This window comes from Pseudonaja textilis, chromosome 16 (assembly GCF_049901715.1).
Source record: "Pseudonaja textilis isolate UNSWEBS1 chromosome 16, rPseTex1.2, whole genome shotgun sequence".
Lineage (NCBI taxonomy): Eukaryota > Metazoa > Chordata > Lepidosauria > Squamata > Elapidae > Pseudonaja > Pseudonaja textilis.
The window spans coordinates 3,549,929-3,572,217 of record NC_142005.1 but is presented as its reverse complement, the minus strand read 5'-3'; the positions used below and the strand labels follow the sequence as shown (position 1 = coordinate 3,572,217).

Sequence of the window (22,289 nt, the reverse complement as noted above, 5' to 3'; positions counted from 1 at the left end):
AGAGCGGCCGGCGTGACGCAAGCAAAGCGCGACGTTCCCGGAAGAGACGTGGCAGCGGGCGCTGGAGAGAGGCGGCGGAGACAGGTGGGCCTCGCCCCTCGCCCGTGGACCAGGGAGAGCCAGAGGCGGTTGGGCTGCTCCGGCGACGCTCGGACGCTCCGTTATCGCTGCCTGGGCCGCCCGGGACGGTTCCCTTGCCAAGGGAGGCAGGTGTAGTATACCACCCCCCCATGGCTGCGGGGCCGGGAGTATGATCGCGTGCCCCCCCGCCCCCGGGTCCTGAAGGGGCGGGGAGCGATAGGCTTTGATGGCCAGAAGGGCTGGGGATCATGGGGCTGGCCTCCGTCATCTGTTGATGGCCGGTTGGAGGGGGTAGAATCAGCCCCTCCCAATTAGACCGAGCTTGCTTCGGAGTTACGGCGGGCGGGCGCGTTTGGATGCCCGTCAGTTATGGAGCTGCCCTGTCAGGTGATGAGGGCTTCGGGGGTGTGGGGAAGGGGGGGTCCTTGGTGCCCTCTGAGCTTTTGTGGTTTTTCTGGCAGACGTTTCATGACCCAACTAGGGAATATCATCAGTGTTAGAATGGAAGGGAAGGCGGGGTTATGGAGAGAAGGAGGAAGATCAGTGGAGGAGAATATTTGTGGCTCAGGGTCTGGGCTGGCTTGTTTTCTTGTAGACGTTTCGTGATCCAGTTACGCATCAAGTGCTAGAAGGAGAGAGAGGCGGAGGAGAAGAAAAATAGGAAGAGGGGTGGAGGAAAAGAGGAGGAAGGGAAGGAAGAGGAGGAGGAGAAAAGGACTGCAGGGTCCTTGGCACTTTCTGAGCTTATTTTCTTGTAGACGTTTCATGACCCAACTAGGGAACTTCATCAGTGGTAGAAGGGAGTGGAGTTTATGGAGGAGGAGGAACAGGAAGGGGAAGAGAAGGAGGTGGGATGGAAAAGAAGGAGAAAGTGGGACAGAAGGAGAGGAGAAGGGGAAGGAGAAGTGGAGGAAAGAGGAAGAGCAATGGAGGAGAAGGGGAAAGAGGAAGAAAGAGCGAAGAAGAAAGGGAGGAGAAGGATCGAGAGGTTCTTGGTGCTATCTGAGCCTGCTTGTTTTCTTGCAGACATTTCATGACCCAATTAGGGAACAACATCAGTGCTAGAAGGGAAGGAGGATTGTGGAAACGGGGAGGAAGAGGAGGACTCTGGGGTCCTGGGTGCTCTCCAGGCTTGGTGCTTTTCTTGCAGATGTATACATCCAAACTAGAGCGTTGTTTCTCCACATCGTATAATATATGTGGGTGGATGCTTAATTTTGTATTTATTTTGTCACGTTTATGTAGTATATATTGGAGGTGGAGGCCTTTTGAAGAGCTGTAATGCAACCAAATTTCATTTCAATGTATGCCAATTAGTGTGCTATTCTAATAAAGCTATTCTAAGATATTTCATTACCTGACTAGGCAACAACATCAATGCTAGAAGGGTGTGGAGTTTGCAAGGAGGAGGAGGGGGGAGGCAACTGTGGGATCTTTGGTGTTCTTTCAGCTTGGTGGTTTTCTTGCAGGCGTTTTGTGACCCATCTAGGTAACATCATCAGAGCTAGAAGAGAGAGGAGTTTGCAGGGAGGAGGAGGAGGAGGACTGTGGGATACTTGGTGCTCTCTGAGCTTGGTTCTTTGCTTGCAAATGTTTCATGATCCAACTAGGTTGCATCTTATAGCGCTAGAAGGAAGTGGGGTCTGGGGAGAGGAGAGGGAGGGTGAACACTGTGGGGTCCTTGGCACTTTCCGAGTTTTCTTGCAGACGTTTCATTACCCAACTAAGTAACATCAGTGCTAGAAGGGAGTGGGGTTTGTGGAGGAGGAAAAGCACTGTGGGATCCTTAGTGCTTTCTGGTGGGTGGTTTTTTGGGGGGGTGAGTGGGTTTGCAGATGTTTCATAACCCAAGTAGGGAACATCACCAATGCTAAAAAGAAGTGAAGCAGTAAACGAAGTTTCAATTAAGGGACTACCAGTTCAGGCAAACAAATAATAAACAACAGTCTAGCCTAGGAATCACCAAGAACATTCCCACCAACACTTGCACCTAAATAGAAAGCAAATCCCATTCCCTTCTAGCACGGATGGTATTCCCTAGCTGGGTCATGAAACATCTGCAAGGAAACCAGGAAGCTCTGAGAATAACAAAGACCCCATAGTTCAAGCCTGAGCTGCAGATATTCTCTTCTATTGATCAGGGCTTCTGTCATCCTAGGTAGAGAAAGGTATTTCTCTCTCTGAACTCAATGAGAATATATCTGCTGAATATAACTCCACATTGGCAATAGGAAGGGCATCTGGCCAGTAAACACTCAGCTCCATTCAGTTGCCCAGATTCACACCTCAAGGGATTCTGGGGTCATTAAAAGGAGATGATTTTAAGAATTGATGGTTGAGCTGGTTCTTTCTCTCCCCTTTCTCTTTGTCTTAACTGTCCTTTTCTTTCCATGGTGAGGCTAAATTGCTTTTGCTTTATTATTGCAATCTACCCAGAATCTCACTGCTTGAATTGGGCAGCCATATATTGTTCCTCAATAAATAAATGAACATCACAACTGGTATCTTTTAGGGGCCCGACAAGTGCTGTAAAATGCATAAACAATGCAAGTAGCAAGTCATTGATAGATTCACATACCTGGTGAGGATGGGCTTTTTCTTCCTTGGCTATTTAACAAGATATGGACTTCAACTCCCAGAATCCCCCAGTCAGTTTGCATGTTCACATATCTTCAAATGCCCAAGATTGAGAAACACTGGGATAAACTTTTGTCCGGTGAAGATTTACTTGGTAGCAATTCTATATATGATTATATATGGATATAATATACTTCTGGAAGTGATTATTCTTTATAACCTGTAAGGTAGGCACTCTCATTCCTGCTCATAATATAGGCATTCAACGAGAACAGGTTTCTCTGTGTTCCTAAGTGTCACTTGTTGTCAAGTCTGCCATAGGAAGTGCTTCAGCCTGTTTTGCTTCGCTGGCATCCTGCTATAAAATGCAGAAGGGGGAGGGATGACAGGTACCACAGGTGCCAATCCGGAAGAGACCACTACATCTAAGGACTCAAGCAGGAGACCGGAATGCAAAGCTATACCAAAGAGGTGCCAAACCTCAAAGCGGTTACCGAAACACCAACTTTGAATATCATTTGGAAACTCATGAACGGGTCAAGTGGGCGGAGGGCCCCCAAAATGAGGAAAGGGCAGGTTTTGAGTGGGGATATTCAGATCCGGCTTTGCTTAGACTGTAGCAAGCACTTGGCTTTAGTAAAAGTCTACCTTTCATTACAAATGGAGTCAAGGGTCTTCCTTTCCTAAGTGCCCAAGCTGTGACAAGCCTGACACCTCCTCTTTTTCCTTTTATGTACGCAGCTATGAAAGCACAAAAGCAGGATGTTTGGTAAGGTGTGCAACCTTAGCATACCTAATTTGCATCTTGGCAGAGGTGCAAAAACGTTGCGCTCTCAGTATTGTCCAGTTTGTTGTGATTTTCCGAGGGGACGTCTTGGAACTGCGAATGTGATTGGGGAAGGAAGCACAGATGAGCCATGGCTAAGCCGTGGTTTGAAAAGCCCTCGTGTAGGTAATCCCTCTGTCCATGTGCCCTTTCTCCAGCTCTTCTCGCCACCCTAAGCCACCCTTGTGCCGACTACGATGGGGCTCTGCAAGTGTCCCAAGAGGAAGGTCACCAACCTGTTCTGTTTTGAGCATCGAGTGAACGTTTGCGAGTACTGCATTGTCGCTAACCATGCCAAGGTAAATGGAAACAGCCCAGAGAAGTCAAATGCTTTGAAACAAGAGTCCGGAGAAATCAGAAGGGTCCGGTACGAACAGGGCATGAAACCACGCAGTTAACCAATAGGAAAGAACCTCAGAGGCAGGGGTGGGATTCTACCAGTTTGAGCGATCTGGATATTAAAGTTACAGCTGACTCAACTAGAATCTGATTTATGGCCTCAAATTGTCAAAAACCAGATGCATACTGGTTCTTTTCCTCCGTGTTAGCTCCCGATTGCTACAAATCACCTTAAAAACGGAAATACTTTCCATTCAATGACATAAGCAGGCTCCTCCTCCCCTACCAATTTCCACATGCTACCCTTGGCACCAATTGTTTTACTATTATTATTTTTTTCTGTTTCTTTTTTTTTTTTTTCAGTGCATCGTCCAATCATACCTGCAGTGGCTTCAAGACAGCGATTACAATCCCAACTGCCGGTTGTGTAACGCGCTTCTTTCCAATAAAGAGACGGTTCGGCTTGTGTGTTATGGTCAGTAGAAAATCTCTGGGCATTCTGTCTTCTGTGGCTCCGCCAAACACTCTCTGGGACAGGAGAGACCTTGACTTAAGGACGTCCCAAAGGTGCTTTTTTTTGTCAAGAGGCAACTGGACCTTCAGGTTTTTCTTTGAAGACAAGAAGCTTCTTCAGCTCAGAGCTTGGATGGTGGGGAATGGAAGGATTTATATATCTGGTCATTTTAATTATTTTGCAACGAAGTCCATATTTTGGACAGAGAGGAATGCTGGTTTGAAAGAGGGGTCAAAAATCTATGTCAGAATTGAACAGCCCTCTCTCAACGGGGGGGGAGTGAGATACAAAATCATCCACTTCCAGTCTACAACACAGTTCCAAGAAGGCTCCACACCCATTTGCACCACTCAGATGACCCTGAGGACATAAACCTCCAAGTGGCCTCAATGACTCTCTAAAAAAGGATGCAAATGGCCAGCTGCCTGCAAGGAATATAAATCCTTCCATTCCCCTCCAGTCAGAGTTGAAGAAGCTTCTTGGATGAGAAGCGAAACATTTTCAAGGAGGAAAAAAAAAACAAGAAAATCTAGGTTTCTTTAGTAAAAGAAATCTGTTTGGGACAACCAAGGCCTGGATGATTGAACATCTCCATTGACAGCTATTAAGCAGAGCCAGGAAGTTGAGCGTCAGTGGAGATTCTGAGGTCATCCAGGTCCTGGTTGTCTCAAAGGTGCTTTTTCAAAAGGCAACTGGACTTTCTTAGTTTTTCGCTGGACATTTTCCCTTCTCATCCAAGAAGCTTCTTCAGTTGTGACTGAATGGTGGGGAATAGAAGGATTTACATTCCTTGGAGTCATCTGGTCATTTTGAGAGTTGGTCATTAGGGAAAAAAAAAAACCCAAGAAAACGGGGCACATATTATCACATGTGGTGGACATGCCCCAAAGCAAAAAAATAAATAAAGATTGGACAAAGTGCAGATGTGGTTAGAAAGGATGCTAAGGAAACATATGGAGCCACTTCTGCCTGCACGGGAGAGCTCACCCAGAAGAGCCCCACTGTGCGTGCGCCGCCGCTGCCCAGCAGTTGATGGTTGGGTACCTGGCACGTATGCACGGGGAGGTGTGAGACGCGCAACACTTACAGGGAGATCGTGTGTGCATGCGCAGATGCATGGCGTGCGGGGGAAATCTCCCGCATGCACAGACGCATGTCGCCTGCGGATCGCACGCACAGGGGACATGGGGGTGGTGGTGTCCCACCATGCCTGGCCTTCTGGGTGCTGGCACGTGAGCGCGCACGCAATTATCGGCACAGGAGCCGAAAAAGGTTAGCCACCACTGATGTAGACTATAAGCCAGAACTGTTTTTGTTAGGCATAATACAGACAAACACGATAAAGGGAATGTGTTCTGGCAGCAGCAAGAATTGTATTTGCACAATACTGGAAAAAACACTTACAGGAAATATAATTTAAAAAATACTAGACTGTGCAGAAATGGATAGATTAACACTGAAGATAAAAGGAAGACACAGGACATTTTTGAACTTGGGACTTGTTTGACCAATGATTGGATAACAGAGGTAGAAACTAGGAATTTAATATTGTTATGTAAACAAACGGACCCAGACAGCACACTGTTCACTAAGCACATTGTATGTAAAAAGAAAATATATAAATACATTTTTAAAAAAGAAAGGGAAAAAAAAACAAGGTAGTCCAGTTGCCCTTTGGAACAGCGGGCACCAATCTTTTGGATCTCAGGGACCCCTAAATTCATAATTTTGAATCCCGTGGACCACTAATATGAATTTTTAAAAAAGATAAATAGTATTTAGTGCAATATTTAAAAAATGCAAATAATTTTTCTGTGGACCACCAACATTTTCTTTTTTTTCTTTCCAAAATATTTTTTATTTTATTTTACAACAAATCCATCTTTCAGTTATACAGTGGCTCAACTGGGTACATACATCTTGTGCAAATATTTATATTTTGTATACATTTCTTACTAGGATTACATTTATATTAAAAGATACTCAAACTTATATATCTTGTTAATATAATGATGTTCATTTAACTTCTTTATTTTCCAACCATTTATAAAATAGATCCCATATCATATAATATTCCACTTCTTCTTCTTCTTCTTTGATTGCCAATGTTAGTCTATTCATTTCTGCACATATTCCAATATTTTCATAATCACCTCTTCCTCTTCATTTTTCCAATTTTGAGCAAATACAATTCTTGATGCTAACGTTAATATGTGTATGATTAAATGTTTTTTCTTTAGTATAATTTTCAGGTAAAATCCCCAATAAAAATATCTCAGGTTTTAAGTCTATGTGTTGTTTTATCATCTTTTCAAACCATGTGTGTATTTTTGTCCAATATCTTTTAGCTTCTGTACATGTCCACCACATATGGTAATATGTTCCAGGTGTCTGGTTCCAGCTGATTTTAGCTGATTTGTCTTTAAACATCTTTGCCAGCCTTGCCGGTGCAAAATGCCATCCATAAAACACCTTATGCAGATTTTCTTTATATGCTGTTCACCAACCTTTTCTCACAGACCACCAATTGGTGACCACTGTTTTGGAAAAACGGAATGATCAACCATCTCCACAGACACGTGGCCTCTTGGCATAGCACCTCCAAGACAAGACTTGGCTTTAATGGCTTCTCTTCCCTCCAGATCTCTTCCACTGGTCCTGCCTCAATGAGATGGCCAACCAGCTTCCCCAGAACACGGCCCCCGCTGGCTACCAGTGTCCCTCTTGCCAGGGCCCCGTCTTCCCTCCCACCAACTTGGTCAGTCCCGTCGCGTCTGCCCTCCGAGACAAGCTCTCCACCGTCAACTGGGCTCGGGCCGGACTCCGGCTTCCCCTGGTAAGAAACTAAATCCTGCTATCGTTGAGCTGCTCCCTGAGCAATTTTTCACAGCACCAGGTCGAGCAGATTAAAGGTTTATCTGCTTTGAAATGAATCCAGCTGTTTTTGTTCAAAAAAAATAATCCCTGCAGACAACCTCTCTATAATTATTTGGCAGGTTCAGTCCTGGTCTGGGAGCAAGCTACTTTAAAAGACCTTGTGGGACCTTTCACAGACAATACAATAGCTCATAGGGACCTTAGAGGTCATATAGGCCAGCCCTCTTCAGTTCAGACATGCACTAAATCACCTTGGGTATCAGCTATCCAGCCTTGGTTTGGAAACCACCTGCAAGGCAGAGTCTGCCCCTGTTAAGAGCCATGGTGGCGCAGTGCAATATTGCAGATTGATTCTGCCGACTGCCAGCAGTTCGATCCTAACCAGCTCAAGGTTGACTCAGCCTTCCGTCCTTCCGAGGTGGGTAAAATGAGGACCCAGTGTCAGCTTTGGAAGTCAGATGGTTCCACGCTGCCACATTCTTGAGCCTGGGAAAATGGGAGGGGGGAATTTCTTGGAGTGTATGTGGTTAGACATAATAGCATTCTTCTTCTAAGTCAAGGTCATGTCATTTCGGCACCTGGATGAGAGGACGTCTTAAGTTGGGACGGATGGTGATTGGGGCATGTGATGCGATTGTCAAGCCCGAAGTTGACATATGTGTAGACATTTTAGTTAGGCTTAGTATCTATTATTTTTCTTACTTTCTCTGTGACAGTCATGGCGGGAAGAGTTTCGGGCTTGCCACATTCCTAAGTGGGGAGGAGTGGAGATAGAGACAGTTGTTTTGGATAGGTGATTCTTCTTCCCGTGGGAAATGAGCTGTCCATGCTTGGGCCCCTTGAGGTGGAGATTTATGACATCAAGCAACATTGAATTACTTCCGTTGGAGAATGTGACTTTGGGGGGTTGTTTCTAACTTCTAAAATATTGTGGGGTAATTCCGGGTTGTGTCAGATCCGGAATTACCATGGACTTTGCCAACTTGATGCTTTCTGAGAGCTCAGTGGTGCAGTGGTTAGAGTGCAGTATTGCAGGCTCCTTCTGCAGCCAGCTGCCTACAATTTGGCAGTTCAAATCCCACCAGGCTCAAGGTTGACTCAGCTTTCCATCCTTCCGAGGTGGATAAAATGAGGATCCAAATTGTTGGGGGCAAGAGGCTGACTCTGTAAAACTGCTTAGAGAGGGCTGGAAAGCACTATAAAGCGGTATATAAGTCTAAATGCTATTGCTATTTCCTAAATAAAAGAAATTGTCTTGAAAGATGGGACTTTGTTCTTTTCTTTTTTAAATTGTTATGATGCTCAGCTGCTTACATCAGAAAAAAATTATAACTTCTATAAAAAATTAACACTTGACAGCAGTACAAGTAATCCTCGACTTACAACCATTCATTATTATCATTCATCATCATTCATTAGTGGCTGTTCGAAGTTACGACAGCACTGGAAAAAAGTGACTTATGACCGTTTTTCACACTTACGACCATTGCAACATCCCCATAGAATTCAGGCACCTGGCAACTGACTCGTTTTTATGACGGTCGCCATAAAAACAAAGTCAATGAGGGAAGCCAGATTTGCATAACAACCATTTGATTCAATTAATAAACTATGGTGATTTGCTTAAAAACTCTGGCTAAAAAGATTGACAACCTGCCTTGCTTAGTGATAAAAATTTGGGGCTCAACTTTGATTGTAAGTCAAGGATCCTCCGTACCAGCTTTGGGAGCGAGGAGGAGAAAGCCAGTTTTTCAACCGTTAGGATTTTTCCCTTTATATGGGCCTTGCTTGGTCCCCCGAAACCAAACCCAGCTGACTCTGGACAGCAGGCTCAGACCTGATTAATAATACTTCCCATGGAGGAAATCCCAGGACTATAAACTAGACTCGGAAGTTAAAAACTATAAAATAAATCGAAGGAAGCATCTGGGAATATCTGGATTTCTGCCTTGAAAACAACATAAACCCTTAGGACTTTGAATCCTGATTTTAATTTCTCTTATTTTAATGTAGATGTATTTTTTTAATTCTGTAAGCCACCTAGAATTACCTTATTGTAAGATCGGCGGGCAATACATTTTATAAACAAGCAAACAAACTTGTCCAGGATGTCTCTAAGAGTCGAATCAAAGCACCTGTCATCTTGCCTTTCTTTCCAGATCCCACCAGATTAACCTGGGGTTTTTTTGTGTTCTTTATGCTCAGATTGATGAAACGGAAGTGACACAAGAGATGGATACCCACAATGCTTCAGAGTGCAGCGACTGGTCCAGTTTCACAGGTGAGTATATGGGCTCAGGGGAGCCTTTCTCCATCTTAACAATTTTCAAGATGAGAGGACTTCCACTCCCAGCATCCCCCAGCCCACTGGCTGGGGGATCCTGGGAGTGCAGGTCCACTCATCTTAAGAACTGCTAAGGTGGAGAAAACAGTATGAAGAGCTAGATAAGGGCGATGGCATCATGTCCTTGACAATGGAGACCTCTTTGGAGTTTTCTGGTAGAACCTACCACTTACGCCTGGTGTAATTCCCTCAAGAGTGTAAGCCTCAAATCTCATTGGAGTGCAGATGGGCCATCCATATTTTGTGCCTTAGAAGCATCTGTATTTCAAAATTATTCCACTCGTCGGGGTGAGTTTCTCGCCCATCTTTCTTATTTAAAAAATCCCCTTTCAAATTTTTGTCCCTTCTGACAGTATTTGGGAGGGAAAAGCAAAAATCTTTGTACTTGAAATGCCTCCAAAGCCACCCCTCCCTTTTTTTAAAACAATTGGTCAATTGAGGGACGCGGTGGCTCAGGGGCTATTGTCGATCGGAAAGGCTCACTGTTCGGCGGTTCGAATCCCTAGTGCTGCAGAACGGAGTGAGCTCCCGTTACTTGTCCCAGCTTCTGCCAACCTAGCATTTCGAAAGCCTGTAAAAATGCAAGCAGGAAAATGGAGACCATTTTGGCGGGAAGGGATCAGCGTTCCGTGTGCCTTCGGCGTTGAGTCCTGCCAGCCACATGACCACAGAGACGTCTTCGGACAGCGCTGGGGCTCTTCGGCTTTGTCACGGAGATGAGCAGTGCCCGCTAGAGCCAGAAATGACTAGCATGGATGTGCGAGGGGAACCTTTACCTTTAAATTGGTCAATGAATTATTTCCCAAATGCTTCGCGTTGAATCATACATAAACCAATGAGAATAGAGTCGGAAGGAACCTTGGAGGTCTTGTAGTCCAAACGAATCGAAGGCTTGCCTGTTAAACCCTCCCTTCCCCCATCCAAGTCTGTATGATTACAACTAATCCTGCTTAACATGTTGTGGAAACAGTCGCTCAAGAACAGGGGGTCCCCAACCCCCCGGCTCTGGCCCGGTCCCGGGCTGTGGCTCGTCTTGGGCCCGGGCCGGGCAAGTGGCAGACACACGCAGCTCTGTTGGAGTGTGTGGCAGGCACACAACACATCTGCGGGAACCTCCCTTTGTACGAGCGAATCAACCCACTCCTTCAATTAACTGCTTTGATCAGAGATGATGGGCTGGACCGCTTTATGAGAGAGACTGAAAGCCCTTTCCAGAGGACAAATATCATAATGGATGGTTAACAGAAGGATTTGAAGATTAGTGACATGTTGAGCTCAATCTGTTCACTGCTTTTTCTTCTTTTTTCATGTGTGTGTGTGTGTGTGTGTATGTATATATATGTCTATCTGCCTGCCTGCCTGCCTGCCTACCTACCTACCTACCTACCTACCTACCTATCTATCTATCTATCCATCCATCCATCCATCCATCCATCCATCCATCCATCCAGTGGTGGGATTCAAAAAAATTTACTACCGGTTCTGTGGGTGTGGCTTGGTGGGCACGGCAGGGGAAGGTTACTGTAAAATCCCCATTCCCTCCCCACTCCTGGGGGAGGGATACTGTAAAATCCTCCTTCCCTCTCCACCCCGCTAACCTGCCTTCCAGCTCCATTCTCCTGTGCAGGACAACCAAAGAAGACTCAGCCGATCAGCTGGGACTCAATGGGAGGCGGAGAAGAGATGGGGGCAGGGCCAGTTGGAGGCCATATTGGCCAGTTCTCCGAACTACTCAAAATTCCCGCTACTGGTTCTCCAGAACTGGTCATAACCGGCTGAATATCACCTGTGCAGCTATCTATCATCTATCCATCTCTATCTATCTATCTATCTATCTATCTATCTATCTATCTATCTATCTATCTATCTATCTATCTATCTATCTATCATCTATCTGTCTGTCTGTCTGTCTATCATCTATCTATCTATCTATCATCTATCATCTATCTATCTATCTATCTATCATCTATCTATCTATCTCTATCCATCTATCTATCATCTATCCATCCCTATCTATCTATCTATCTATCTATCTATCTATCTATCTATCTATCTATCATCTCTATCTATCTATCTATCTATCTATCTATCTATCTATCTATCTATCTATCTATCTATCTATCTATCTATCTATCATCTATCTATCTATCTATCTATCATCTATCTATATATCTATCTATCATCTATCTATCTATCTATCTATCTATCTATCATCTATCTATCTATCATCTATCCATCTATCCATCTATCCATCTATCCATCTATCTATCATCTATCCATCCCTATCTATCTATCTATCTATCTATCTATCTATCTATCTATCTATCTATCTATCTCTATCTATCTATCTATCTATCTATCTATCTATCTATCTATCTATCTCATTTACATGTCTACCATCTATCTATCTGTCTCTTTCTCTCATCTATCTGCCTATCATCTATCCATCCATATCTGTCTGTCTATCTGTCATCCATCCATATACCTACCTACCTAAATAATCTTTTCTTTCAGCACTTAGCCAGGGTACATCCTCCATGTTAAATCTAATCACTTTTTCTTCTCTTTTTTTGTACACTAGATTTGTTGTTGTTGTTGTTGTTGTTGTTAGAGCTGGATGCCTGTTTTTGCTTTGTTTCCTTTTGTTTGTTTGCTTTACTGTTCTGCATTTTATTCTCTACACTAAAACAATACATTTAAATTAAGAAAAAAAGGAAACACCACCCCAGCATCTACATTCGGCCACAATCAGGCTCACTTTATTGATTCATACACTGATTCGTGGGGCTGCCTCCTCAGTGGCTGAGCAGCCTGCAAGAAACGCAGACGGCTCTATAATTCCCAGGAAACCCTTTTTTTAAGCAGAGCTAAATGCTAAAACATCTCAAAAAGAAAAAAGAAAGACCCCCCCCCCCACTTTCTTAACGGAGCTCAAGCTGCTGTTCTTCTTCTCCCTCCGCAGCCCTAAATTCAGCCGAAGCTGCCCCACAGAGTTCGGCCTTTGCCTACAGTGCAAGCTGCAACTTCGAGTCCCCACAGCAGCAACAGCAGCAGACCCTGAAGAACGGCGTGGCAGACCAACACACGATTGTCAGCATGAGCGACGGAGGTAGAGAAAGATCTCCTCATCAAGGCAGGGAGGCAGCTGCATTTGGGGGTGGGCGACGGAGGGAGATAAGTCCATTTGGGGCAGGGTGAGCTGCTGTCGTCTTGCTTGTAGCTGTATCCCCTGCAGAGCTCCCGATGGAAAGTCGGTGTTGGCTGCCAACCTTTGACCATTGGATTATCCTGGCAGAGAAATCTTATTCCGGGGGTCCCCAAAACTTGTCGACTTTAAGACTTGCGGACTTCAACTCCCAACTCTCCAGCTGGCTGGGGAATTCTGGGAGTTGGAAGTCCACAAGTCTTAAAGTCGACAAGTTTTGAGACTTCTGCTTTATTGGAAGTATTGGATAAATCCTCCACTAATATCACCCAGAACGCCTTTTCGATTCGAGTGGAAAAAAAATCTTCATGCAAAATCATAAGCACTTTGGGAGGTTCCCCCCCCCCTTCTACTTGTAATTTCTTTGGGAATACAGTGGGGGGGGGGGGAATATTCCTAAAATAAAGAGGAAGGAGAAGAAAGCATAAAATATCTCTGTGCTTTTGCTGTCTCGTCAATATCCTACAGAAGGAGAACGAATCTGGCCCTCTAATGCTTGAAATTCTTCTTCTTTCTAAGAATTTCAAGCATTAGAGGGCCAGATTGCATAAGGGGGAGGACTGTCCAGTACGCAGTTTCCTTTCCCAGACTTGCATACGTTCTTTCGCTTTTTTCCCTTAAGCCGTCATGATTCATAATGTCGCGTTTAGATGATATCGCTGTAACTGTTCCCGCTTGGTTTTGTGTCGTCGATTATGCGGAATTTCTCTGGCCAAACTCACGAGTTTCCGCGAGGAAGCGGGGAAGAGCCAAAGAAAGGGTTGCTATTTCGTCCCTTCCCTTCTCCCTTTGCCTGCAGCCCCCTCGTCGCGGAAAATTTATGACACCCGGGAAGCAGGCGTGGGCCAGGATTCGAGCACCACCATCGACTTCGACGAGGACAAATACCGGCGGAGACCGACACTCAGCTGGCTCGCCCAGCTGCTCAAGTGAGTCCCGTCCCCCCCAAAAAAAACCCCACTTCCCGTCTCGTTGGTGTGGGAGCTGGCTCTCCCAAGCGATGCTAGTGGTACCGAGGGCCGCTGAGGTCAGGGGAGGGCCAAAAGCGACGGGAAGGAAAGTCACAAAAACGAAGCGAGAGGGCTCCATTTTCCCTGTGACGTCCTCTTGGTTTGCATGTTCATGAGCCTCTGTTGAGCGCGGGTGCCAAACTCTGCCTTGGCTTCCGAGCAGGTTGGCAACTGGGGAACAAGCCGACGTCGTGCGGTTGCACGTCTGTGGAGAAGGCTCAGTCCTCCCCCAAAGGTAACTGGATTTCTTTCTCCTTGGTTTGTTTCCTTGAAGAAACATTTTGCTTCTCATCCAGAACTGAAGCCGCTTCTTGGATGGAGAAGCGAAATGTTTTCAAGGGGTGGTGGGAGAAAAAAACCCAGTTGCCTTTCGGAAAAGCAGGGGTGGGATTCCAAACCAGGTTGTAATTACGGTTCAGATCCAGCGGACTTTGGAATAGTTTTTCTGGTTCTGCTCTCTTGATTATTCTGGGTTCTCTCCTGGCAGCTTCCTCCTTCCTTCTCCCCTGGTGCAGGACGGGATCTCACGGCAAGCCAGCCAACAGTTTTAAAAGCATTCCCAATATGCAAAATTCAGATCAGAACCCCGGAGGAGGAGGAGGAGGGGACAGAGCTCAGTCTTCTCTTTCCTTCTGCCGGCAGGAACCGCTTCGGTACCCGGAAGCAGCCACGATCGTTAATGCAGAGGTTTGTCATCTTCCTTCTGATCGGCGGGATTGGTTTCCTGACGCTCGTCGTCGTCATGATGAAGCTCGGCCGGGCTTCAGCTGACAACGACCCCAGCCTGGACCCCAAGTTCAACCCTCACATCCGAGTGGGACAGTAGTGGGTAGGGCCAGCCTCTCCTTCGCCGCGTGGCCCCGTAACCCCAACTCTTGGGCTCTTCCTCCTGGCGGCAGAAGTGCACCCTGGAGGGAGGCCCGGGGGTTGCAGCTGCTGGATGTGTCTCTGTGAGCTTCCCAGCCTGGACAGACAAGGTTGGTTGGGACACCTTTGAAGCTTGGATGAAGGTAGGCCAGTTAAAAGACGGTCCATCTCTCCCTCCTCCTCCTCCTCCTCTCCGCAGTCTGATGGACTTGCCAGTGGCAAAATTTTGTTGTCCTAATTATGCAGGTGGGCAGTTTAAGGACAGGATTGAACTAGCAATCTTAAAGATCACAACGCGCCCCCCAGCCTTCCCCACTTCCCATTTTTCTTCTCTCAGTGCTGCTCGGTAGGTGGGTGGGCAAAATAATTCCCCGTCTCTCTTTTCTCGCGACCCGGCAAGAGGGGCTTACCTTGAGGTCCAATGATTTCCCTGTTTGCTTTGTTTTTCCTTCTTTGGAGGCTGTTTGAGACGGGAGCGATCGACTGGGAACCGCGTGTGTGTGTGTGTGTGTGTGTGTGTGTGTGTGTGTTTTGCTCTGTTGCCGCCCAGCCCGTAGCCATTTTTATAAAAAAGCAAGGCCAGGTTTGGGGGTTTCTACGTCAACTAACGGGATCTCTTATCCTAAATCCCTTTTGGTGCTTCTGCACAGAGCTGCCCTTAGTTGTAGGAACACCACAGCTTCCCACCCCCCGAAAAAGGGAGCTCTGCCTACGGTTGAACTAACACCTGTTTTGCACCCCACTTCAGCCCTTTCCCTTAACACGGCTGGTTTCCAGCCTCCCTCCGCCGCTTCCCTTCTAAATTGCCTACTAGAGACGGGACGCTGGCTGCCTTGAGGAGCCCCACCGAGTGTGTCTTCGGCCCCCTCGGGCTCAGGGGGGCCATCCTGTAGGACCAAAGGCTGCCTCCACAGCCTTTCTCCGCAACCCAGGGGTTGGGAAAAGTCCAGGGTTTGATTGGCAGATGCTTGAAGTGCTGTGGAGTTGAGAAGAGGGGGACAGCTCAGTGCTTACGAATGGCTTCCCTTAATAGGCACTACACCCCCCCCCCCCAAAAAAGAAGGCCATTATCCTCTTATGCCCCAACTCTTTCTTGTCCTCTCCGTTCCAGACAACCGTCTGCCTCCCAGGTTCACCTCTGAAAAACATCCTCACTCCGTGCGGACGTTAAGTTTCTCCAGAAGGGTGGCAGACACCTTGCCTTCTCCTGAATCACTTTTCCCTCCCTTCTCTGGTGTTGGCAGATTTGGTGGGCCCGGCCGCTTGACTGAAAGCGATGGTCCCCATCCATTTTGAGGGTTCTTTTTTTGGGGGGGGGACGGGACACCTGGTGGAGGAAAGGCTTCTCTCTCGCCCCTGATGTCTGACCAAGAAGGGTGAGGCCCATCATCCTCTGCGGGTTTGGGAAGGTTTGGGGCTGGTGGAACGATGGGAAATGGCCCGCCAAGGTTTTATTTCTTGCCCCCGTGTACTTCGGACGTCGGACGGTGAGAGTGCAAAGCTCTAGCACATTGAAGCAATAGAGACATTTGTTAATATTCTATTAAACTCTCTTGGCTAATCCTAAAAGGGTATAGTGGCTACTCCTTTGTTGCTCCTTCAGAGGTTACTGGCTGGGATAATATGAACAAGCTTTTTTTGGGGGCAACCTCTCACGCTTGGCCTTGCTCGTGTCGTCCCTGGTTTCTTCAGATCATTCGTATTTTTCTTCCCTGTAATCGATGGTGAGATAGTCCATACAGAATCGGCAGATGTACATAGTAAGATTGGCGACTGGATGGAAAGGAAAGGATTTTTTTTCATTCATTCATTCATTCATTCATTCATTCATTCATTCATTCATTTATATCCCACTTTTATTATTTTGACAAATCACTCAAGGTGGTGAACGTAGCCAAATGTACTTTTCTGTCTCCTACCCTGTTGAGCTGGGCTGAGCTGAAAGACAGCCTGGCCCAAAGTCACCCAGCTGGCTTTTGTGCCTAAGACAGGACTAGGAGTCACCGTCGCCTAGCGATTGGCCCTCAAATCACCCAGATGGTGATTTGGTGGCTAAAGCGGGATTGGAACTCACTGTCTCCTGATGATTGGTCCAAGGTCGGTCAGCTGGCTTTCATGCCTAAGGCAGAACTAGAACTCTCAGTTGCCTGACTCAGTTGTTCCCCACAACAATCCTGTGTAGTGGATTGGGCTGAAACGGAGGGACTGGCCCAAACTCAAACCGGCTGGCTTTCCTGCCTAAGACAGAGCCAAGAACTCCCCGTCTCCTGGTGATCAGTCCAATCAGCCACCCAGGTTTCACGCCCAAGGCGGGATTAGAACTCACCATCTCCGGGTGATTGGACCAAAGTCACTAAGCGGCTTTTGTGCCTCAGGCGGGACTAAAACTCACCATCTCCTCCTTCCTATCCTGGGGTCTTAATCACTAGACCAGGTTGGACAACTGTGGCCTGTTTATGACGTGGACTTCAACTCTCGGAATTTGGAATTTGGAAAATTGGTTGTGGCAGGGGAAAAAATTAATGTAGGGCCTAGATCGGCGTCTTGCAACCTCAGACTTTAATTCCCAGAATTCCACAACCAGTAGAGCTGGCTGGCGGATTTTGGGAGTTGAAGACCACAACATTTAAAGCAGGCTGGCTGAGGGATTTGGGGAGTTGAAGTCCACTCATCGTAAATCAAGCCGGCTGGGGAATTCCGGGAGTTGATGGCTAGACTTCTAAATTTGCCAAGATTAGGGAATACTGGCCTAGATGGTGGAAGGATTGGAAACTAAACAACAGCTAAAAGACGCTGGCTTGTTACCCTAGGAAACTCACTGTTCCTTTTTCTCCTCCTCCTCCCCCCCCCCCTTATGAAGCCTTGGTGGCGCAGTGGTTAGAGTGCAGTACTGCAAGCTACTCCTACTGCAATTTGGCAGTTCGAATCTCACCAGGCTCAAGGTCGACTCAGCCTTCCGTCCTTCCGAGGTGGGTAAAATGAGAACCCAGATTGTTGGGGGCAAGAGGCTGACTCTGAAAACCGCTTTGAGAGGGCTGTAAAGCCCTGTGAAGCGGGATATAAGTCTAAGGGCTATTTCCTTCCTTCCTTCCTTCCTTCCTTCCTTCCTTCCTTCCTTCCTTCCTTCCTTCCTTCCTTCCTTCCTTCCTTCCTGTTAGAATATATATAGTATTGCAGGCCAACTCTGCCCACACTCAGGAGTTCAATCCTGACTGGCTCAAGGTTGACTCAGCCTTCCATCCTTCTGAAGGCGATAAAACGAGAACCCAGATTGTTGCGGGCAAGAGGCTGACTCTAAATCGCTTTGAGAGGGCTGGAAAGCCCTGTGAAGCGGGATATAAGTCTTAAGTGCTATTGCTATCTTACCAAAGGAGGTCAGGGCCAAGCACGTCAAGAACCCATCATCTGCCTGCAAGGTGTAGATGCTGGCCAGGAGGGAGAAATAAAAACTGGTCACGTGGGAGAACTGTGAGAAACCCAAAGAAGAGCGGAGAAAAAAAATGAATGGCTTCCCGTTGCAAAGAGCAGAGCACCCTTCTCCAATGTGTTAAAAAATACAATTTTCACTTAAAAGAAAAAGAAAAAGAAAGAAAATAGGAAGAAGTGGTAGCCTCTCATATCTTATTGCTTCACAGCGGGGGGGTCTCCAACCGTGGCCATTTTAAGACTTGTGGACTTCAGGTTCAACTTGGGAGTCCACAAGTCTTAAAATGGCCACGGTTGGAGACCCCTGATTTACGGGAATGGCTTGAGTTACACACACACACACACACACACACACTGCCACAAGGACCTTCAGGAGCAGCAAAGAGCGTCGTGGGAGAGGAGTTGGCCTTCTGGGGAAACGCTGGCCATTTTGTGAAAGTGCCCATCACACGCTCTGAAAAATCCCACCCTGCGACCTTTGCTGATCTGTCAAGGCTGCAGTGGTTCTATTTGCCCTGACCTGTTTTTTTTTCTGGCACCACAGCTAGAGGTCATCTACTCCCCCCGCCCCACCCCACGGTAGGATGACTGAATTGCAGAAGAGGCCAAGGAAGGTCCTTTTACCAGCAGCGACACTGTGTAGTAGAAGCTCATGAGATCTCCCCTTTGAGAGACCAGGAAGTGGTAGAGATCCCCAATGATCACGCCAGTGTTGATGACAAACAGCACCCACGAGGCAATGATGAAGATGACCTTGCTGGGGAAGGTAACAGTTAGGAAAGGGTCTTTCCATGAGCCCATCTGCGGCATCTTGGGCAGCTGGGGTTCTCCTTAGTCCTGGGGGAGCTGTGACTAAGGAGGCCCTTCCTGGAGGAGGTGGGTCTCACAAGAGATCCTGGGCTGATGAAGTCATAAGGATGCAGAAGTTCTAGAAGCCGGACGATTGGCAGCCTCCTCCCCCCAAAGCAGGTGGGTATCCGGCATCACCCAACAGCAGGTGTCAACCCTGAAGTTGACTTGACCGAAGCCCAGAAGATCGTGGGTTGCCCTCTCCCCTCTTTGGAAAAGCTTTATAGCTCCTGCTACCTTAAGAAAGTTCCAAACATTCTCAAAGATCCATCTCATCCTGGGCAACCTTTGTTTGAACTATTACCATCGGGCAGACGGTACAGGATAATAAAAACAAGGACAAATATCAGGGGTTTTCAATTCAAATGAATAGAATGCGAAGGATGTGTGCTTGTGTTTTATTTTGGTCGTTATAATGTGCACTGAAGATGGTATTTAACTTCGTTGTACGAGATCCAGTGACAATAAAGTCAACTAAGCCGAAGCCATCTTGGACACTTCCGTGTCGCCACCCTGGATGAGGGATGGGGGTGGGGGTGGATTTGAGATATCTGGGGTTTTATGGCCAAAACAAAACACTTTTCTCTTGGGAACCAGGAACATTCTCACACCTGGTCGGAGGAAGGCGGAGTTGATGTCGCCCGGCAACCAGACAGCGCCGTGATTGGATCACGTGACTGATTGTTTTGAGAAAGGGACAAAACTTTTAATTAGGTTGAAAACCGCAGGAAGCTTCGGAGTCTGTTTTCCCCCGATCTGTGCCAATATGATTTATCCAGTAAAGCTACTCTTGAGGAATCCACCTGCCTTGGAGTTTTGCTTGCTATGGATCTATTATAGTGGAACCCTGACAGCAGGTACAGATGTAGACATCCAAGCACTGTGGATAAGTAATACTGACAAACAGTGTAGGGAATCATGGCCCAAGTGTTATTTCTGCAAGGATTGAAGGGCAAGCTCCTTCAACAGAGAGGCAACTTTCAAAAAAGTGACACCAGGCACGCATGCAATTCTGGTCGCCACAATACAAAAACCAGGTTCAGACTTTAGAAAAAGTGCAAAGTAGAGCAAGAAAGATGATAAAGGGTCTGGAAGCTAAAACACACGAACAATGGGGAAAATTAGATATGTCTGGTCTAACAAAAGAGAAGGACTAGGCATGACATGATAGCTATCTTCCAGTACCTGGGGGCGGGGGGGTCGTCTCAGAGAAGAGGGGTTTGACTTAATGTCCAAAGCACTGGAAGGCAGGATAAGGAATAATAAAGATGGAAACTTATCAAGGTGAGATCCAACCTAGAACCAAGGAGAAATTTCTTAGCAAAACAATGAATCAATGGGAATGGAAGTTGCCTCGAGAAGTGGGTGTTTCATCACTGGAGGTTTGTAAGAAAACGCTGCATAGCCATTTGTCCGAAGTGGTATGGGGTCTCCTGTTTCAAGCAAGGGGATTGGACTAGAAGAACGTCCAAGGTCTCATATAATCCTATGTTCTAAAACCCCTTGGACAGTGTTTTTTCCCCCCAAGTGACTATGGGGATGCTTGCAGCAGTTGTGTGAAAAATGGTTGGAAGACTTTGCAGTGCATTGAAACCAGCCATTAAATGAATGGATGTAAATCGAGGGTTACTTGTGTGTGTATATATGTGTGTGTGCATAAAATTATATAAAGTGTGTGTGCGTGCAGATATAATACATTATAGATAGATAGATAGATAGATACATACATACATACACACACACACACACACACACACACACACACACACACACACAATAAAAGTAAAGGTAACGCCACAGTAGTAATGGATAGAAAAGACTACAAAACAAAACTGACAGACCTACTCCAAGACTCCACATACAAACCCATAAACACGGACCCAACCACATATCTGGAAAAAACAACCAAGAAGAAAATTATAACCAGCCACATGAGCAAAGAGATCCAACAGACAATCATCCCAAGAGAAAAATCTTCCAGATGCCCCAAACTATACGGCCTCCCCAAAATACACAAAGAAGGCATACCTCTCAGACCCATAGTCAGCTCCAGAGGAGCACCACTACTATACCTAGCCAAATACCTAGCAAAGCAGCTACAACCCCATGCTGAAGCAACAGCTTCACATGTACAAAACTCATACCACCTCTTGGAAATGATCAAAGATCTACATGTGGAACAAGAAGATCTGCTTGTAAGTTTCAACATGGTTTCACTATTCACTCAAGTCCCAATAAAAGAAACTCCCGAAATCATCAAAAATAAATACCAACCACCTCATGGAACTAGCAGAACACTGCTTAACCAACACATATTTCATATACAAAGGACAAAGATACAAGCAGATTGAAGGAGCCACTATGGGATCACCACGGTCACCTGTCATTGCAAACCTGTTCATGGAAGAATTCGAATCCAGAGCCCTAGCCAAGGCCACCCACAAACCCAAACTATGGTTAAGCTACATCGATGACACATTTATGATTTGGCCCCATGGAAAAGAAAACCTAAATAATTTCCTAACACACCTAAACAGCACGCACCCCCAAATCAAGTTCACCATGGAAACGGAAACAAACAACTACCATTCCTGGGTGTACCTCCCGCCTACCAGCCATTTGGAAACCCGCCCTCACTAACAAACGAGATTAAAAAGAACCCAATACACAAGGCTGAGGATGGCAGATGAGATTCTGCCGAAACGTCGCTATAATAAAAGCACAAATATTAAGACGTGGGAAAATATCCGAAGAAACCTAAATACCTAAATGCGTGTGTGCGTATGCATATATACACATACGCATGAATGTATGCGTGTATGTGTATGCATATTTTTATGTATACTTGTATATACACACAGTGTATTTGGATCTTTGGTTGTTCAGGTTTTCTCCCACGTAAGATTCGGAGTATCTAGGCAACGTTTCGATGAAGTCTCATTCATCATCTTCAGGCTTCTTTCTTCGGCTCTGTGCTTCTCAGAGTGATGTGAGATTGCAGCTGCTTCTTCCTTTTAACTGCTAGTGGGGGTGGGACTTGATTGGGTGGGGGCTTGGCTGTGTACACAGTGTATTATATATACATACACACACACACACCTATATATATGAATATACACCTCACGCAGGTGTGTATATATTTGTACAAACAACTCATACACAAGCTTGTGTGTCTGCGTGTGTGTAGATAAATAGATGATAGATAAGGAGCACACAGATACAAAAACCACTTCTCTCCCTCGCAGACAGACTGGGCGGTATACAAATAAAACATAAAACCATAAAAGCCGTCTAAATATTGCCCTGCGAGGCAATTCAAAGAAGAATGAAAGATTAAAACGGTTTCCATGGCTACCGGCACTTCCTCCGTCCCT

General features: G+C 46.2%; 2 protein-coding genes across 5 annotated transcripts; one reads left to right on the top strand and one right to left on the bottom strand.

The window, feature by feature from the left end:
• The first annotated feature begins 14 nt into the window (after positions 1-14).
• Positions 15-16,209, top strand: ZFPL1 (zinc finger protein like 1). Of its 4 annotated transcripts, none has more exons than XM_026717657.2 (8): positions 15-84; positions 3,643-3,783; positions 4,187-4,298; positions 6,980-7,173; positions 9,420-9,495; positions 12,521-12,667; positions 13,563-13,692; positions 14,416-16,209. In XM_026717657.2, exons 2-8 carry the CDS (start codon positions 3,682-3,684, stop codon positions 14,597-14,599), a joined length of 945 nt encoding a protein of 314 aa, XP_026573442.1. In that variant the 5' UTR covers positions 15-84; positions 3,643-3,681; the 3' UTR covers positions 14,600-16,209. The 4 variants fall into 4 exon arrangements, with proteins under 4 accessions (XP_026573442.1, XP_026573441.1, XP_026573440.1 ...); XM_026717656.2 differs by having other exon boundaries at positions 15-206; XM_026717655.2 differs by having other exon boundaries at positions 15-210.
• Positions 16,210-16,333: 124 nt separating this feature from the next.
• CATSPERH (catsper channel auxiliary subunit eta) lies at positions 16,334-19,255 on the bottom strand. The gene is made up of 3 exons (XM_026717699.2): positions 18,691-19,255; positions 18,007-18,106; positions 16,334-16,413 (listed from the first exon to the last, which is right to left on the bottom strand). Exons 1-3 carry the CDS (start codon positions 18,874-18,876, stop codon positions 16,334-16,336), a joined length of 366 nt encoding a protein of 121 aa, XP_026573484.1. The 5' UTR covers positions 18,877-19,255.
• Positions 19,256-22,289: the final 3,034 nt, after the last annotated feature.

What these genes read in the sequence shown, in the direction of transcription:
- ZFPL1 (XM_026717657.2), top strand. Translation starts at nt 3,682, where the DNA reads ATGGGGCTCTGCAAGTGTCCCAAGAGGAAGGTCACCAACCTGTTCTGT. An exon ending in TTGTCGCTAACCATGCCAAG is followed by an intron (nt 3,784 to 4,186) that starts GTAAATGGAAAC and finishes TTTTTTTTTCAG; the next exon opens with TGCATCGTCCAATCATACCT. An exon ending in TGTCAGCATGAGCGACGGAG is followed by an intron (nt 12,668 to 13,562) that starts GTAGAGAAAGAT and finishes CTTTGCCTGCAG; the next exon opens with CCCCCTCGTCGCGGAAAATT.
- CATSPERH (XM_026717699.2), bottom strand. Translation starts at nt 18,876, where the DNA reads ATGCCGCAGATGGGCTCATGGAAAGACCCTTTCCTAACTGTTACCTTC. An exon ending in ACTACACAGTGTCGCTGCTG is followed by an intron (nt 18,107 to 18,690) that starts GTAAAAGGACCT and finishes GGTTTCTCACAG; the next exon opens with TTCTCCCACGTGACCAGTTT. An exon ending in CTTGGCCCTGACCTCCTTTG is followed by an intron (nt 16,414 to 18,006) that starts GTAAGATAGCAA and finishes CTTTCCATCCAG; the next exon opens with TCGCCAATCTTACTATGTAC.